Raw genomic sequence first — 19,699 nt, forward strand, 5'->3', positions numbered from 1 at the left:
TATATATATATATATATATATATATATCCCCCCCAATTGCATGTGTTTAATTTAATATAATTTAATATATTGAGATGTCATCTGTTCAACGATTTAAATTAAATATAGTAATCCTTTTCTAAAAAAGATATGTAAAATCGATACTCGCATATATTGAAGTTTATTGTTGTCGCTTTTCCGCGATGCTCATTGACTGTCAAGATTTGCGTTGTGCGTTATATTCGTAGCATCGAAAGGCTGTCATCGCGAGGGTTAGCAGCTTGACAGTTTGTTTAAAATTAAATAAAATAAAATAATGCTATTACTTTTAAATAAAATATTATAATATTTTAAACTCGATTAATATTTTTGATAGTTATCAGCTGATTTCTGTCAACAAATATTAATCGCGGATAAAGTATTATAACATATTATTTAAAACATATTATTTTATTTTATTTTATTTTAAACAAACTGTTAAACTACTAACCCTCGCGATGACAGTCTATCCATGCTATGAATATAATGCAAATGCAAATCGAAACAGTCAATCAGCATCGCGGAAAAGATGCAACAATATTTGCGAGAATCAATTTATTATTAATATGCCTTTTTTAGAAAGGGTTGTTATAATATTTTTTGTCAAAAAATATTAATCGCGAATAAGATATTATATAACATATTTAAAATGTTACTATTTTAATATTTTCAATATATTATATGCACCTCCATATATTACCGCTATTGAAATGTTTATATAAACAATTTCTCACTCACCGATACGTGCAATAGCTGAGTTGTAGCTGAGCTGTACACAGCACACATTGATCTGAAAATAGAAAATTCAAATTATGTATAAACATATATGTGTGTCGAATATTATCTCATAAACAATGCAGTTTAGAAAAAAAGTTTTTATTTGCATACTTCACAGTTGCCCCGCTGTCGCCCGATGCCTCCTCCTCCTCTCTTGGTTGATCGTCATTGCTCCTTCGTAGCACTCGCGAAAACACGAATAATTACGATTGTCCGACTTTATACGGCACTTCCGACACGCAAAACTTTACACGGCACTTCCGACGCGCGATACTTTACACGACACTCCCGACACGACGCGCGAATCGCACTGTGTATCGCAATGCTACCTGTAACAAATAAAATACATACATATATTAGAATAATCTTATTATTTCGCATTATAACATACACAATATAAATATGTAAGCTAGAATTAACGATAGATGTATCCACGGATCGCAACACATTCGCGCGCGCGAAAACAGATTAAGTCGGGTTATGTTGGCAAGAGATTTTGCATCAAATTTTTCGCGAAATATGCGTTTCGAACAATTACGACTACATATTAAAATGTTGAAATTATGATATGCGATTGATAAATATTACAATACAAAGGTTAGAAATCGTTTCTAACGATTATGCTTACTAATTAATCACAGCGGGACGCAGCTCGAACTGCCTGATACTCGCGGCGTTTCGGTAATGAAGCTACAAACATCGGCAACTTCATTCTAATAGCGCGCGCGCGATACTATATACATGACTTAATATTAATAATTAATTAAAACTCGAAGGAGATTCGTTCGAAAAGATATAGCTTTAGAAAGAAAAAATATTAATCGAGAATAAGATATTATAACATATTATTTACAACATATTACTATTTTATAACTTTTACCATATTATTATTTTAAAATTTAATTAGCAAACTATAACATACACAATATAAATATAAATATGTAAGCTAGAATATTTAATTAGCAAATTTTCGCTTTATTAATATTTTTTGACATAAATCAACTGATTAAAGCGTTAATTTACTAATTAATTTTTAAAATAATAATAATAAAAATTAAAATAATATAATGTTTTAAATAATCTGTTATAATACTTTTAAACTCGATTAATATTTTTGACAGTGATCAGCTGATTTCTGTCAAAAAATATTAATCGAAAATAAGGTATTATAACATATTACTATTTTAATTTTTCTAACATATTTTTATTTTAAAATTTAATTAGTAAATTAACGCTTTAATCAACTGATTTCTGTAAAAAAATATTAATCGAGTTTAAATAAACTTTATATTATTTTCTTTTTAATATCATTTTTTTAAATACAAAACCGAAGAATGGCGCGCACTACGCGCGCGCTTGGATTGTTTTAGTGTATAAAAAAATCAAGACGTTTCTGAAAGATAGAAACGTGTGAAGAAGCGTTATCAAGAATGTATTAATAAAAGATTCGATAAAAAGCAGATTAAATGCAATCATCTATACTTTTTATATTTATGATAATAAAAATATTTTTTGTTGTTTGTGGTTTTTGTTGTTGAATTTTTATTGTTTTATTAGCTTTGTTTAAAAAATAGAAGAAAAATAGGCAACTATATACGCGCTATCTCTAAAACGTAATCTACGATGTAAATTAAAGCGTAATTTAAAGAGACAAATGGAGCGTCTACTATTTTAGATTCGTTATCTAAAGTGGAACTGACACAAACTTGGAGCGCTGTCAGAATTTTTGTAACTTTCTTTGTAATTTAAGATACAAACGGCAACTCTCTCAATGGAAGTTACGGCGCGAATTTAATAGTATTTTATCTATAGCATTTTTATTGATATCTTTTTTTATTTCTGAATTATGTAATTTATATCTTAATTAGTATCTTAATTATTTACATATTTTTATTTTTCAAATATCATTACGATAATTTCTGTTCATTTTTATTTTAATGTTTGCATTTCTGCAAATTTTGCAATAATTAACGTTGTGTCATAAACGTATTAATATAAATTATAATACTCATGATGAGCAAAGAACGATTTTATGTTTCAGTGTTTATCCTTTGCTGGAGTCCATACATAGTCTTTGATCTCCTTCAAGTTTATGGGCATGTACCAAAAACTCAGACGAATATCGCAGTCGCCACTTTTATACAAAGTTTGACGCCGCTCAACTCAGCCGCTAACCCCATCATTTATTGTCTCTTTAGTACTCCATTTTGTAAAACCGTACGGTGAGTATATATTAATTATAAATTATAATTATAATTATGATTATGTATAATATACAATGATTATAATCTTAATATTAATTTTGCTGTTTTATTCGGCTCTAATTGAAACATTAATAACTTCTCTTAAATATAAGATAAACATTTTTATGAAAGGATATATGCATTATAATTTTAAAATATTAAATAATTTTTACAGTATGAAGTAATAGATAAAATTGTCTAATTCATAAAAGCTATTATCAAAATAGCTGTAGAATTTGCAAATATTTTCTAATGTAATGTTCAAATTTCTTATTGCACATTCGAAACAATGTTCGCGATGGTGACAACATTTTCTTAGGATAAAAGGTTCGAGATTGCAACAACTTTTCACTACAGGATTTCTCCATTAAACAACAATTGTTGCTCGGTAGGAACATGCAGGCAATCTCCTGGATTTCGGGTTGGTGCCCGACAAATTCGCAACATTGCTTCGGTATCGGAACGACGAATAACAGTACGAGAACGACCGTAACGACGTCTCTAACGGCCCAGTCCTCTCGCAGAAGCGGGCACTTTACTATGCTGCATTCTACGTCGCGGAAACGCGTCATGGTCTCCCTGGTTTAAAATTCACGATGTTTGAGATACGGTCTCATCAATTTCTTTGCAGATTTATATTCTATGTAGGAATGGAGTTTTAGTATTTTTATTTGTCTGCGTCAGCGACTGATTATTACAGGGAGAATATATTTAACTCAACTTTCTTACGAATAATTTAGAAAAGTTAATTATTTTTTTTTGCAGGAAAGTGTTATGCCAATTTAAAAATACATAGTAACCAGATATATCAAAGTCTGAGCTACATCTTCTTTATAATAATTTTTACGAAAAGAAAAATCTAAATGAACGATTATAAGAACTTATTCTTCAAAATTTTTCGATTTTATAATGCGTACTTCAATATCGTTTGTATGTATATGTATAATATTTTTTTTACAACCGATTTTCCGTGAAATTGCAGAGATCGATTCGCTTTCAATAAGGCATGGTAATTAAAAATTATCTTAAATTAAAAATAAAATTATGCCGATGATATGTTTGATAATTGTATTCTAGATTCGATAAGATTCGATAATTTTTCTATACGTGAAGTATAATGATAATTACAATTACAAATAAACGATTTCATATTGCGAAGTTTCACATAACATATAGCTTTATTTTATAATTCTTTGTAATGAAAATGAAAAGATTGAACACATCCGTGCTATATTATATTGTCTTCTAATTTTTAATTAAGAAGTTGTCAGTAGGCAGTTATGATATTAATGAAAAATAGTACACATTTTTGTATCTATCTGAGTTGTAACCATCTTCTATAATTTTTGTATGTATTTATGTGTACGTATGTATATGGGAATGTATGTATATGTGTGTATATGTGTGTATACAGGATATTTCAGATTATCGCCAATTATTTAACATTCAAATATTTAATATTTGACAGATTGTATTGAATTAATTATAAGTTTCCAACTTATGGAAAAACAATTTCATTTTTTAAAATAAAGTATTAAAAACTTTGAAATTTAATTTTAAAAAATTTTCTTTTAAAATAATTAATTTTACATATTAGTTACAGAATTCGTACTTTAAAGAAACAATATGTTCTGAGATGTCTTGTATATAAAATTATGATTGTATTTTATTATATGTATATGTATATATAAAAAATAGAAGTTTAATCTTATAGCGAAGCAGAATTATACAAAGACAAACGGAGGCAGTTAACAAATATTTTCTGTAATATCCTTCATAATATTATCTGCGATGAATCTTGTATAACTTCCTTATACCGTCCAATAAGAAAGAATTGATAACGCGTTGGGAGTCCTTCTATGACATAGATTAATTCATCAATCGCACAAAGTATGCGCTATTCTATTCATTATTGTGAATTTGTTTTCATGCAATCATTTATATATTTTATGAATCACTCAAAAATAATTTTTTCACATTGAAAAACAATGGCATAAATAATATGGATAATTTTCTATATGCTAAGTATTATGATAAAATAATCTGGTTGTTTGGTATTTTGTTTGTAACATAAGTCTATTCTAAGAAGTTTGTATAATTTAGTATCACTTACTTATATTTTTTTCTAATCAGACATACGTAAATTAATATCCAACAAGATCAAAAAGTCTAATTAAAGAATAATTTTTTTCAAGAGAAAAAGACCTTTCAAGAGAAAGATCAAAATCATATTAATACATATTTCCAAGATATATAAAATAAATAAATAAAAATAAATATACCTATATTATGTATTTAAACTTATATGTAAAACACCTAACATACAACCTCTTAATGCTTAAAAATTTTATATAGTTTTTACCCAAAAAGATATAAATTATTTAATTAAAAATGTCCTAATATCATATACAATGCAGATTTATTATATTTTTGTAACAATCCTATTTGAATTTAGATTTAACAGCATATTTTTAGTTTATACAAATTATTTTCTTATGATAAAAACAATGTTTAAAATATTAATAATTTTAAAGTATTTTCTTTTATTTCTCAGGCATAAAAAGATTTGAGAGAGAGAGAGAGAGAGAGAGAGAGAAAATTCTACATAAATTAGAAAAGATAGCCACAATACAATATTTAATCTAAAACGACTGTGTGTGCACATTAATGGTATCAGTATTAAAAGGAACATTTGGGAGGAGTGCGCTAATAATATATGTTTCCTATTATCTGCGCAACTTTATTAGACATATTATAGATAAACTTATTTTAGAGGCTTGATCGATTGTTAAAGATACCTTTTATCCTCGCCTCTTACTTGCGAGACATTTTATTTTCTCTTGCGAAAACGTGATATTTATTCTTTATCGTTATAATCAACTTTAAGATTGCCCAAATTTACTATTAAAATTAAAATAGCGGATTCTGGAATATTTCGCTATAAACAAAAAACTGCATATATAAAAAACTACATATTTCATAAAATGATGAAACGTACTATAATTTTTTAATCAATTCTCTATTGCATTATGCATTATTATACATTGCATGTATTTTTAAAATAATAATTATAATAGTAAATATAATACATTCTGTATTGTTTCTCGTTTTATCAATATTTTCTATATGTTTTCGAAAAAAATTAGTCACAGGATAAAAGATAGCCGCAGCCATCGAACAGCCTGTGTGGAAAATAATACGCTCAAAGTATACGTGCGTATACATACGCATCAAAATGTAGGTATAATATAGCAAATATCCGCGTGTATATATATACCTATAAAAATTGATGTGTGTAATATATATTAATGTATATTATATTTTATCTGCACTTTTTTGTGAGTGCTATGACTGTCTAAGATATCGAGACATCGTATCAGCATCTTTTCGATAATAGATCGAATAGTTTTTTCCGACAAATTCGTCAGATCTCGTCTTGTACGATGCAATGGTTTAGAAATATGTTGTTGAATTAACGAAGTACTTACAATAAATAGATATTTTGGTAAAAGTATATATATATACACACACAACGAACATCTGGATACCAAAGCGTGAAAACGTTTGCCCTCCCTTAAAATTACGTTTTCGCTATTCAATCCATCGTAAATGCGATCACGTGTGTAATGTGTCTGTTCGATCGTCAGTGTCTTAATTCATTCGAAGTGAGCTTCAAAAATCGATGCAAATTTGAAATGTATAGAAAACGAGATATAGAATTATATGTTCATCTATAATAGCTATTTCAAATAAATTATAGAGACCAAATAATTAATATTTGTTTGCAGTATTTTATCCACGATTTATGTTTAATCCAAGTTTAATTAATGTTTATCCAATTATTTAAGTTGTTACAAAGTATTTGTAACATCAAAAAAAGAAGAAAGAACATTACCTGTTATTTCTTTGTCACCATATGCAATTTATTTTATTTTCTTATTAAGACTGATTTTTATAGAAATTTCTTTTCAGTTTGTCAACAGCACGTGCTCTAATCAATTACGTTCATACAGTGTAAGGCTTTTTATTGTGTAATACGTATATTCGCGTATATTATAAAAACACACGTTCCATTTGATCTATTGCGCACAGCTCTATGTACTTATAATTTGCCCCTTTCTATCTTATTTATATTGTTAATTTTAGAAACTCTTAGTTATAATATTTCTGTTACTAAAGCTTGACTGTTCATTGTATTTTAGAGCTAAAATCTTTGTGCCAATGCGCGAATTATACGTATAATAAGTACAACGTATATGTAATTGTAAACATATGCAAATGCATAACCTGATATGCATTATTAATCAAACTATGTAAAAAAAAAAGATATACGCCATATAAATTATTATAATTATATAATGTAACATTATTCGTATATCATCGATAATAAGTACTATTTGTAGATAAAAATAAATGAACCTACAAATTATTTAAGGCAATTTTTAATTTTATTATAATTCTGCTTTTTTAAACATAGTTTTTAGTGTGTTACTTCCCTTCCTTTAATCTGTTCATTGTGAATATGTTTTAATAATATTAATTTATTTAATTAATATTTAATATAAAATATTAAAATAATATAATATTAAAATAATATTTTAATTAAGTGTTAATATGTCTGATATTATAACAATGAAATTGTAGGTATAGAATTATAAAAAAAAATTAGATTGTAAAGTTTTAACTTATAGCATAAAATAAACATGTAGAGTTTGAATTAATTAAATTTGATATTTTGTAGACATTTAAGTCAAATATTAATTAATTAAACAAATTTATGGGTTTCTTATAAATTCCAAATATTTTACAGCTTTTACATTACTCACTATATATCACGAATATTCAAGAATTTGACTTATATTTCAAATAAAATATAGTAAATAAATTAGTTTTTTCTTCTTCTAAATATATCTTAGAATTTTCTTCTAAATTTTGCTCATATCGTATATTACGCATTTGCAAACGCACATTATATAATAATATTAAATCGCTCGAAGAAAACGCGATGTATACTATATGTCTGCCCAAAATAAAATTTTATCTGCTCCTTCATCTCATTTTACGACTCATGTAATCGTAAAACCTAATGACGCTATGATAAATCAAATATAGTGGCTTGAATAATCATTTGACACTCATATTCTTGTCTTTCACAGAGAAATATTTCCACTGTTTCATTTTAATATTGTTTGCTACATATAAGTTTCTCACATATCTGAGAGATATTTAATTTAGCTTCTCTAATTTCGTATTTTATTTAGCAACTTATTCAAAATTCAAAGATTCTTAATTGTATATGAGTGACGCGCTACAAATTATGACTGTACTTGACATAAATATGAATAATCCAAGATCTTTATCTGTATATCTACATATGCATTTTATATATATTGCTAATACAATTTAAATTTTCGAAAATCTAAAATAAAAATATAACGAAATGTCATAAATAAAAAAAAATTAATAAATAAAAAATATACTTTATGTGTGAATGTATCATTTATCTCAAAATAATCTTTGTAATACTTAGCAACCTTCTTATATCAAATTTGCATATTATAAATAGCCATGAACTACGCAGCAAAATAGGGAACAAAGGAGTAACCAATAGCCACACCAAAAAGTTAACGAAATTTCATGGTAGAACATACAGCGCATGTGGCTTACGTAATATATCCATTTCGTTTCCACCCCTTTAAGCGAGGATATGTGAAGACTCGAGAGAAAGGGTTTTTGGTCTTTTAGGTCGGTAGGGGACCTGCCGATTCCATGACCAGCGAATCACAGTAATCGATATTTACCACCGCCGTGAAAAAAAAGGTCCGAGAAGAGGTGTCAGCATTCTAATCAACAGCACGATTTTTTCCCGTACACAAAAATTATTCTCGAATAGTTAAATTTCAAAAGTCACAAATATGGAAAAGTTATAATTTTTAAATTATGATTTGAATAATTCGTATAAAATAAATCTCGCTCTATTAATTAAAAAAAAAACATTCAAGAAATCCATTCAAGAGAAAAAAAACGATAAAAAACGCACTATATTTTGTGAGGGAAACAAGAAGATAGACGAGAGAATTTTATTTCCAGAATAGTGATTGGTGCTAGTGTCGAAAAAATCGGGCTTGTAACGTTACATTTGTCAGTCTTATCGATACAAACGCGATGTCGTGCACTCATTATCGAACAATGGATTCGCAACGAGATCGATTGTACTTGGACTTTAAGTATCCTCAAAGCTGTTATACGACGACCTGTCATACATCTTCCAACAGAAATCCTTGTTTTGAAGTTTGCAATAGTGCGTAATTTTCTATTTTTTTATTCTAAAGAAAACCTATTTGCATCAAGATATAGGGCCAGTTTCATCAACGTCGATTAACTTCAACCTCCGATTAAACTATATCTTTGTCGCTTTTCAGATACGTTCTTAAAAAGAGACAAAGATATAGTTTAATCGGAAGTTGAAGTTAACCGACGTTGATGAAACTGGCTCATATTTATACTAAAAATATAGAAACAAAATTCAATTTCAGATTTATCTTAAATTTGAAAAAAATCTTTTATATAAAGATTTAGATTATTTGCTTAAATTATATTTTTTATCTTTTATTTTTAACTTAAATTAGAATTGATTAAATGGCTCTCTTATTTCATATTTTTAGAAACTGATGATACTTGAAAATTTTTAGAACTCAGATAGAGACAGAATAAAACGGTGCTTTCTGATATCAAAGAAAATTGGAGAATACGAGTTTTGCTGCTATATTTTCTCATATAAAAGATATAACTTGATCCAAATATGTGACGCAATATTCCTTCTCTTAAATTACAACAGTTATATTTTTTATATACAGAGTAGATCGAATTATATGAATTTATCCATCTTTTAGAAAATTATCCAGGAAATTATGCAAATTGGAAGCCGTCTGATTTGAGTAGAAATGATAATGAAACATATAAAGAAGGTAAAAAGTATGTGACGCAGAAATTAACACATAAAAGTCAATGAGATCTGTACATATTTTTGTTAATTATTATTAAATCTCTAATCAATAATGATCAAGTTATATTAAAATTTCTAATTACATAAAATTTTTAAATTATATTTCTGCATTTAAAAATTAGAACAAAATACATTTTGTTATATTTGTTTCTGTTTTTAATATATGCAAAAATATAATTAAAAATCTTTTTGTGTCGAACAAAATGTACATACTTAAAAATATTAATTTTGTCATATATTGTATATATTAATAATTTAATTATATAATTCAAATATATTTTTAATGCTTGCTACATTGCTATTTTTATTACTATATTAATACACAGAGAGAATTTTCTCATAGAATTTACCTTGAAAATCATGATAATCGTTGGACAATATGGTATGGAAAGAATTTTATGAGAATTTCTCTGATTAATATTTATCACAATAAAAATAATATCTATTACAATAAAATATAAAATATGTTTGATTAATTTTACTGTGCAGTTTAGTAAAATTAATCAAACATGTTTTATTGTGATAGATTATTATTTTTATTGTGATAAATATTAATCAGAGAAATTCTCATAAAATTTTTTCCATACCCTATTGTCTCACGATTACCATGATTTTCAGGGTAAATTCTAAGAAAAAATTCTCTCAGTGTAACAATTATTAAAAAACATTATTTTATTTATTTAAGTAAAATCTGTGAAAAATTGATCAAATCCCAATTTAAAATTATATTTCTTGGTTCCGATTTAATCAAGTTATCAATTTCTACGCAATCTCGCTTTCGAATCGTTCGAATAATGCGATGCCGAAGCATGTCAGTCGCAGAAGCAACGAATATTAATTTAGCTTGGAATTTCGTGTCGCAGGCAGAGGTGATCCGCCGTTTCCAGATTCAAACGTACAAATGGCGAGAATCGCAAGCGCACGTACCACGAGACGTGAATCGATGCCGGCGGTTTCGATCGAGAAAATGCAGATTTGCCTAAAGCTGCTGGAGGATAGCAATGCGGCGCTGCATCTCAGAATTCACGATCTCACCGCGGAAAACAAGAGCTTGGCGTGGCGGTGAGAGATCTCACTGTGGTTAATTAGATGGTTAATTACGTTCTCTAAACCAAGCGCAATGTAACAATTACGTTTGACAAATATGTTTATCTCAAATAAACTTGTCAAACTCAAGATAATGGTCGATGCGCAGATTCGAAAAGGATGCAGTTAAAATGGAAAAACTTCAAGAGAACGTATTACTGTTGCGAAATGAGCTTAGTAACGAGAGAATGAAATTAACTGATGTATTGGCGAAGCAAACGGTGAGGACGATAATATCTGCTAAATGATAAGAAAATATTTGAAAAGATATGTTTAATTGCTATGTCTCAATGCTATTTTATGTTGCAATGCATTAAAATTGAATAATAATTTTGAATAATAAGAATGAGATATAATTAAATCATAATAATTAATTCAATTTTTAAATAATAAAGCATTATTTTTTCTTATGCCTTGTTTAATTAAAACTCCTATGTAGTAGAGTTAAATAATATAAATTATAAAGATATATAATGTGTTGTGTGATAAAAATATTGTATATAATAAAAAATATAAAGAATTAGTGAAGATTAATATAATATTAGGAGATATTAATATATATTATATAATATCATATAAAATTAAAAAAAGCAGATATCTCAAATTCTGATGTTATTGCAAAATATCATAATATATAATTCATACAGTCTTAAACATTTATTTAAATGTGAAATATATGAATTTGAATTGTTATGTGCAAACTTTAGAAACATGACAACATCTGTCTGGAAGATAAATGCACGTCATCGACAGATATTGTTCCTAAGGCAGATCGCGAGTTACAAATTTGGGAAACTTGCAAAGATTGCCACGGGAAATTGGAGGGATGCCAAAGGGAACCTACGGTCACTATCACGAAGTAAGTTTTCAGGTTCAAGCTAGTTCGGTTACACGCTTCAATTACGCTGGAGATTAAGCAAGTATACATACCAAGATACATACAAATGCAATCCCTCGTAGTTCAAACTTCTATCTAAACGTTCTATCAAATAGAAGCACGTATTAGTTAAGTATTATAATCATCAAATTTGCAAATTAAATTTTTAACCGCGAGACATATAAATACCTCATATTTTCGCTAATTTAGATTCGAATAACAGAGTACGCTTATTAATATCTTAGAAAGTTACTAATATTACAAATTGAGCGATATCTATAATTGTAAGTTACTTTTGCGGTATATTTCTGCGTAAAACTCGCTGCAAGCAAGTTTAATTAAGAATTTCTATAGACTCTATAAACTTATCAGATATTAATGAAAACAAGAAAAGTAAACTTCTAATTATAAATTCTCTCTCTTATTTCCCTCCTCTCTTTCTCTTTCTCAAATATTAATCAAATGTCAAAAGAAATTATGCTAATTATATAATAATAAAATATAATAATTAAATAATAATATTAATTTAATCTTAATTTATAAATAATATTAACTTAATCTCATGTTATTACATACAATTTTTCTACATGATTTTTCCTTTGATTTATTTATCAATTATGTTCTCTAATGGCGCGAGTAGATCGGAATTTGAGTTACTGGAGAGGGATATGCAAACTTTAAGGGATGCTGTAATTGTCCGAGAAGAAGCATGGGATAAAGCGATGGAACGCGAGCAGAATTTTCGGCAGCAATTAGCACGGCTAACCGCGGAGATGATCACCACGCGTCATCTTTGCGAAACTCGCCAAGACGAACTTCGGGCGATTACAAAGGCTTTGATGGTAATAATAATAAAAAATCGAGCTCGGTATATAATGAAAATCAGAATTAAAATTCCGGAATGTTAAGTTAATGTTAAAATGTTGGCGTAACAAAACTGCTCAATTCGAAAGGGCAAACTCTTGTACCAAACATATTAAGTTTTAAATTAAAAATTTTTAGCGTTAACACACGTTCTCACGAATCTATCTACATATATACATAGCATGCATCTCTTATATTAAGATATTCTTATTTTAGATCCCAATAATATTATTAATTTATTTCAATTATTAAAAGAAATACTTGTGCATATAAAGTACCTGCATCGTTTTGTACGCTAATAACAGTATATGCATACACTGAGAGAATTTTCTCTTAGAATTTACTCTGAAAATCATGGTAATCGTGAGACAATATGGTATGAAAAGAATTTTATAAAAATTTCTCTGATTAATATTTATCACAATAAAAATAATAATATCTATCACAATAAAATATAAAACATGTTTGATTAATTTTACTAAACTGGTGCATGGTAAAATTAATCAAACATATTTTATATTTTATTGTAATAGATATTATTATTTTTATTGTGATAAATATTAATCAGAGAAATTATCATAAAAAAATTCTTTTCATACCATATTGTCCCACGATTATCATGATTTTCAGGGTGAATTCTAAGAGAAAATTCTCTCTGTGTATCATATTTGAAAATTTTATATAATGTGATATTTATTATAATAATTATTATATTTATTATTATAATAAATAATAAATAATTATTATAATTTATTATAATAATTATTATTATTATTTATTATAATAAATAATTAATATATTTATTATTATAATAAATAATAATACACAATTACAATATCAATTGTGATATGCAAATAACGCAAATTATTTAAAAATATTAAGTATAATTTGAAAACGTTTGCAATTAAAATAATTATTAAAATTATATTTTAATTAGAATAAGAAATAATATTTATTTTGCATCAGCAAGTTTTTATTTTCAGGAAAAAGAATCGGAGCTAAAGGTGATGCAGAAAGAAATGCTGTATCTGAATAAATTAATTGCAAAGCTGCATCGACATCAAAAGTAAGTTATGCTTAATTATATTTATTTATTCATTATAATAATAACTGTCCGCATCTCATTTGAAGTCGTTTATCAAGTCGAGACATTGACGTTCATTATGTGTATAATACATATTATATTTGCAGTGAAAGCTGTAACGTAATAACTTTTATAAATTTTCAGAATCAATGATGTAATCTGTAATCGCGATCAAAAATACGGACATATCGATTATGTTCGCGTTTTTCATTGCAAAAGACTTGAAATGCGATGCAAAAACATGCCAATAATCGTAATAAACAAACGCGTAAATTTCTTGCCTTGCCATTAATTTGTTGCAACAATCCGCTGTTTGTTTTCTCCATGCTCCCTATATTCTTGGTAGCTAAACTCACTGTGATACTGGTCAGACAACGCAAATAATGCCAAATGTATATATTAAGAAGTAAAATATGGTATATTAAGAGGTTATTTGTACGACAAAAACGATCGCGCGAAACTATCACGGTTTCACTCTCCGCAGCGCCACGAGATTGCGTGGATGCGTGGGAAACTATATGTCGTGACGTATGTCATACGTAGCGATGACGCCGATGACGTATGTGCTTCTTCCCGCGCTTTATATTTTTCGGCGCAAAATTTTTCTCACCATGAGACAGTTTAAAAATAACGACACAATAAATGTATTTATTCTTCAAGTAATAATGAATTTTGATTAACAACTTTATATCTATAACGTGTCTCTGTTTCATCAAAACAACTCTGTTTAATTAACTTAGAGTCCACGTAGACAAAAGAGCAATGCGGATATTTATTACAAGAGATTGCAGAATCTGATTTCCATATTATAAATCTTTATATAAATTGATGTCTCAATTAAAGGATTAAAGGAATAGTTGAAAGTTTTCGACGACTTCTGAATCGGGTGTTTTCTTTTATTATAATTCGTTACTTCTACACGCACACACACATACACACGCGCACGCACGCGCAGGCACAAAATATACACACATGCATCTGTAGTATAATATCGGAGATCACTTGCCTCAATTAATTCGTTGCGATGATCAGCCCGTTTGTTCTCTTCATGCTCCTCACACTCTCGATAGCTGAACTCACTCGTGACGCTGGTCGGACGACTCAAATAATGCCAAATACGTACATTCTTGATTGATTATTTGTACGACGAAACGATCGCGATTCCACTCCGATGCGCCGCGAGGTTCACTGTGAAATTGCCGCGATATATCGTGACGTATGTCATACGTAGCGATGACGTGCAACGCGTTTCTTCCCGCGCTTTAGGCGCGAAACTTGAAAACATTAGGTTTGTTCTTTTTAGCGGCATTGGTGCACTAGTGCACACTGATGCAATAAAAGTTAAAGTGAGACAAATATATTTTGTTTCACTCTAACTTACTGCACTAGTTCATCAGTGCAGCTAAAAAGAACAAACCTAATAATTAATTTTTCAAATAATAATAAATTTTAATTACGAACACTTGCTTACGAATTGTCATCAATGTCTATATATTATCAAAATAACTGTTTAGTTTATAATCTATGCTAATAAAAGAAACAAATACACATGCATATTTATTAATACAAGATTGCATATATAATCTTGCCTGATCTTCGTGTCAAATTTTACAAATTAATATCTCGAATAAATGATTAATAAGGAGTTTTCTGAGACTTTTAGAAAATCGGTTTTCTTGCTATATAATCTATTGTGTTATTCTTACGGATATTAAATTCTGCATAATGTAGTAAAATACGCGGCTTTAAGAAGCTTCTTACAATTTCAGAGAACTCGAAGAACACATCAGGGGCGATGATGTAAGTTCTAACATTAGCGAAAAGGATAAAAAATGCATTGAGGAGATTGTACAACGCATACGAAGCTTTAAGGGTAAATTGAAGACGAAGTTCAAGTACACTTCTGACAAATATTCGCATTTGAATACGACCAGCTCTCGCGAAAGTAAAAATAGAACGAATCAAGCAGGTTCCTTGGAAGTCCGACAAAATTAAACTAGTAATCATGATTTCGATATCATAAAAAAGAACACATTATTGTTTACATATCATATAGATTTTCACAATTTTTCATAATTTAATAATTTAATGTAGCATCAGTTGTGTATCTTTTCGTATATATATTAGATGAGTATTGACAAATATATATGTGAATATATATATTAAATCACAAATTATATATATTATTTAACTCAATAAATTCTGTAGAAATATTTTTACGAGAATTTATAGGAATGAAAGTTATCAAAATAATTCAAAACATGTGAAATATAATAAATATAAAAATATTGATTTTATAAACGTACAAGGTATACAAAATATTAAAAAATATTATATTTTTATATGTCTATGATTGTTTCTTAAATATTTCTTTATATAATATAATATAATTAATAATTTTATCTCTCTCTTTAATATCATTATTGTGAATTGTGGTGCCATCTGTGATGCAAAAAGTAAACATAGATAAATGTCAATCGATAAAGAAATTCAAACCAAAAACTCTAAACAAAAGTCAAATGTTGACGTTTACTTCCAAAGCATTTTTTTAATTTAAAATATATGAAAAGGAGAAAGTATTTTTTTTATTGGTAACATTTTAATATTCTTTTTCTGTCTTATAAATTTTCTTTTCTTCTATCTTTATCTTTATCTTATTTGAACATATGACTATTTATGTTTTCTTTGCTTTTATTTTCTTTATAGAGGTTATAGAGGTTATAGATTAATTATATTGTAAAGTTGTTGATGTAACATTATTGATATATTTAGCACATGTTATTTGTTGACTTCTATAAATGATAAAATAATATTCTCATTTTTATTATTATTATTATATCTTGTCCAGATTAATAGATGTATAGATATATCCTGTTAATAGATATCAGACAGGAGTCCCCTAATATGCATATTTATCATACAAAATTCTTTATTATTGACATATATGTATATGTAAATAATTTATAAATTTAATTCAATGCACACACATGATTTTATTTCAGTGACGGATTTTATCCAGGACGGATTTTGCAAAACAATCTTGTTATGTAATAAGATTGATATAAAGAGGATTTTTTATCGTCAATTCAATGCGATAATAATATTCTAGTATAAAAATCTAATACACAAGATATCTCGCTAACAGAGTATAATCATCTAAGTCAGCATATCTTTGAGTAAAAAGGCAGTGATATATGTGTACCTCAATAGCGTAAGTAAGTAAACACAAGAAAAACAAAATATAAGTGATTACAAATTGAAATAATAATAAATCTTTACATTTCACGTTTATAATATCAACAGATTCATCGCTTAAGCAAAGAACAATTTGTAAAAAGTTCTACGAATAATGTATAGGAAATGAAAAAAACAGGAAAGTAGGAAAGAAAGAAAAAAAAGAGGAAAAGAAGAAAGAAAGAGAAGAGTTCTACTTCATCTCCCGAAAGATCTGCTGAAAGATGTCCGAAAAGAAGAAGATGAACGCCGACATAAAGACGCAGAACGCGTTGCATTGTGCGACTTAAAAATCGCGGGTGACCTGCGCGCCGTTAAAATCAATCAATGAGCGTCGACAGCGCGACTACGTCGGCGTGCAGAGATCGCGTTGTCGTCGTCGTCGGTACCGCCGTGTCTGCGTTCGGTCCGGTTTGCTTTGTAGAAGTTTAGATACGATTTTCCGGGGCGCCGAGCCCCTCTTAACTGTTGCGACGCGAGTCATGTAAGTGCGCGTGGTGACGAGATGCCGCCAGGCCGCGAGGATATGGAACTCTGCACCGACAAGGTCCTCTCCAAGGGCAGGATCTTGCAGGAGCTCACGAAAGCTGTCAAATTGGTAAGCGAGCGAAACATCGTTAGAAAGGCCGTCTCACTCTCTGTATAAAATGCATGTACAGCTGTCAATGCGGCTGCAGCTGCATGTGCTTTCATAGGCTCCAAGTCGTATGTCGCGTGAAAGATGACAATTCGGCGACGACTCCCTTACAACGCCTTTCTTCCTCCCTCTCTCGTAGGCACGTATCCCGCATTTAGAAACAGCCCTCGAAATTCCGAGATATTGTTCTGACAAATTATATTTTAAGTGACATAAAGACATGAAGAAGTATGCCCTATGCAAGGGATTGAAAATGTTATAATCCGGATGAGTTTGATCTCCAATGCTGTAGAAATACGAGACGTCTTACGTCAATCGTCATAGTTTCATGAATGACTTTTGCGTGACTGTGGCACCCAAGTCCTAGCTTACTGACGTTACGTTGGTTTTTATTTCTCATTTTTTGTCAATTATATTTTGTCATTGTCAGGAATAAGCATAGAGATCATTTTCGCACATCTTTAAAATTGGAATTTTCTCGACAATTATATTGATTATACTTTTAATCTCAGAATTTCTAAACTTATTGTTAATAGTAATTATACTATAATCAAGATTTCGATATCATGAGTATGTAGGAGCAATTTCTAAGATGCGTCCGTTATTTATATTATTGTTATATTTGTTTGTTGCATATGTCATGAACGAAAACGGTGTTTGTTTTTAAAATTGGATGATGTAGACTCTCACAAGTCGTTTAATCGAAAAACTTGAAATAGAACGCTGTAAGAACACACGAGTCACGATTGCACACGCCTTTCTTTTGTGTTAAATTTGATTTCTTGCTCGTGGTTTCAGAATCCATTCTCTTTAAATAAATTAATGAAAAGTTGATTCAAAATTTGTATAAATTTATATTAATTATTATATAATATTATATTATTATATAATTTATATTATAATGTATACACATTTTTAATAAGGATTTTTCGAGTATTCACTTTAGAAAATATTACAAAACAAACGATTAATTATAGAATATATATATATATGCACATATATATGTATATATATCTGTGACGTTGCAACTCCTGGTCGCGGATTAATCACGACGCAACGCGACTCGAAATCGAGCGCTCGTACACATAAAGGCGTTCAATCTCTGCGTGGATTTTTTACATTGCATATGTATGTATACATCTTCAAATTTCTTGCTCAAAATGAATATTATTCATTTAGGTTTTCCGTAGTATTGCCGAGAAATGAGTCGCTTTCGTCGAAATTAGTTAACTGCATTGACATTTCAATGACAGCCTCACAGATGTGTGCTACATGGAACAGCTGATAAATCTGTCATCTGTCCTTTTCACACTCTGCAATTTCTTTTATCTTTTCTCTTTTTTTTTCACTCCGATTATTGATTATATACTTATTTCGCACATACATTGTAATGTAAAAGGTCTAATATATAAAGTACCATTGACAAAGACAGATCAAAAATTGACATTATGGCCTCTATTAGATCAGTGAAAGTGAAATGAATGCTCTTAATTAAAGATGCAAGCCAAAGTATTTGTTTGAAAATAAAGCATAAGTGTATATGTTATATTTTATATAAATAATTCTTTGTTCTCGCTATGAAGAGTTTTATGTCTGCAAAGTTTGCTTGCAAATACAATTGCTGTCAGAACTGATACCAATAATCCAGTCATATATTCAGTTCACATCCTTTTATTGTCATATGCTTTTCATAATATTTTCTACAATCTTTTATTTAGGGAATAAATAAGCTTTATTAAGTCAAAGTATGAGCAAATGTTCTAATATTGGTATCACTGAAATATTTATTTATTTTGTTCAGATGATTAATTAATACTGCTTTTAAATGAGGTATAATTTTCTAACATTATTAATTTGGAATTTCTTTATATAT

The 19,699-nt window shown here is 28.5% G+C and overlaps 4 protein-coding genes across 12 annotated transcripts in view; 3 read left to right on the forward strand and 1 right to left on the reverse strand.

Moving 5' to 3' along the window:
- Window positions 1–4,465, forward strand: part of Ccap-r (Crustacean cardioactive peptide receptor) — a 66,712-nt gene extending 62,247 nt beyond the window's left edge. For all 7 annotated transcript variants that reach the window (XM_083042949.1, XM_083042944.1, XM_083042945.1 and 4 more), the window contains 2 exons: window positions 2,837–3,017; window positions 3,431–4,465. In XM_083042949.1, the coding sequence (XP_082899075.1) occupies window positions 2,837–3,017; window positions 3,431–3,626 (377 nt within the window). In that variant the 3' untranslated portion in view covers window positions 3,627–4,465. The remainder of the gene's footprint in view (window positions 1–2,836; window positions 3,018–3,430) is intronic.
- The window catches only part of Cdi (serine/threonine kinase), a 130,244-nt gene extending 115,128 nt beyond the window's left edge, over window positions 1–15,116 (reverse strand). The window contains exons 1-3 of one of the 2 annotated variants that reach the window (XM_083042942.1): window positions 14,962–15,116; window positions 907–1,124; window positions 757–808 (exon numbers count right to left, since the gene is read on the reverse strand). The gene's annotated coding sequence lies outside the window, so the exon portion shown is untranslated. Of the gene's footprint in view, window positions 1–756; window positions 809–906; window positions 1,125–14,236; window positions 14,351–14,961 lie in introns of those variants that run through there. The other variant, XM_083042941.1, reaches the window with a different exon arrangement.
- On the forward strand, window positions 9,204–15,950 carry LOC145938975 (uncharacterized). The gene is made up of 7 exons (XM_083042952.1): window positions 9,204–9,339; window positions 10,908–11,106; window positions 11,240–11,351; window positions 11,838–11,989; window positions 12,648–12,849; window positions 13,855–13,937; window positions 15,725–15,950. The coding sequence occupies exons 1-7, from the start codon at window positions 9,204–9,206 to the stop codon at window positions 15,948–15,950; spliced, it is 1,110 nt and encodes a 369-aa protein (XP_082899078.1).
- Window positions 15,951–17,336: 1,386 nt separating this feature from the next.
- Prd1 (pleckstrin homology domain-containing protein pruning defect 1) overlaps window positions 17,337–19,699 on the forward strand; it is a 282,723-nt gene continuing 280,360 nt past the window's right edge. For both annotated transcript variants that reach the window (XR_014425729.1, XM_083042519.1), the window contains exon 1: window positions 17,337–17,787. Coding sequence is in view for 1 of the 2 variants with exons in the window: in XM_083042519.1 (XP_082898645.1) it covers window positions 17,695–17,787 (93 nt within the window). In the remaining variant the exon portion in view is untranslated. The remainder of the gene's footprint in view (window positions 17,788–19,699) is intronic.

This window comes from Prenolepis imparis, unplaced genomic scaffold (assembly GCF_030444845.1).
Source record: "Prenolepis imparis isolate NDT839.2.m4 unplaced genomic scaffold, iyPreImpa1.0 SCAF_7, whole genome shotgun sequence".
Lineage (NCBI taxonomy): Eukaryota > Metazoa > Arthropoda > Insecta > Hymenoptera > Formicidae > Prenolepis > Prenolepis imparis.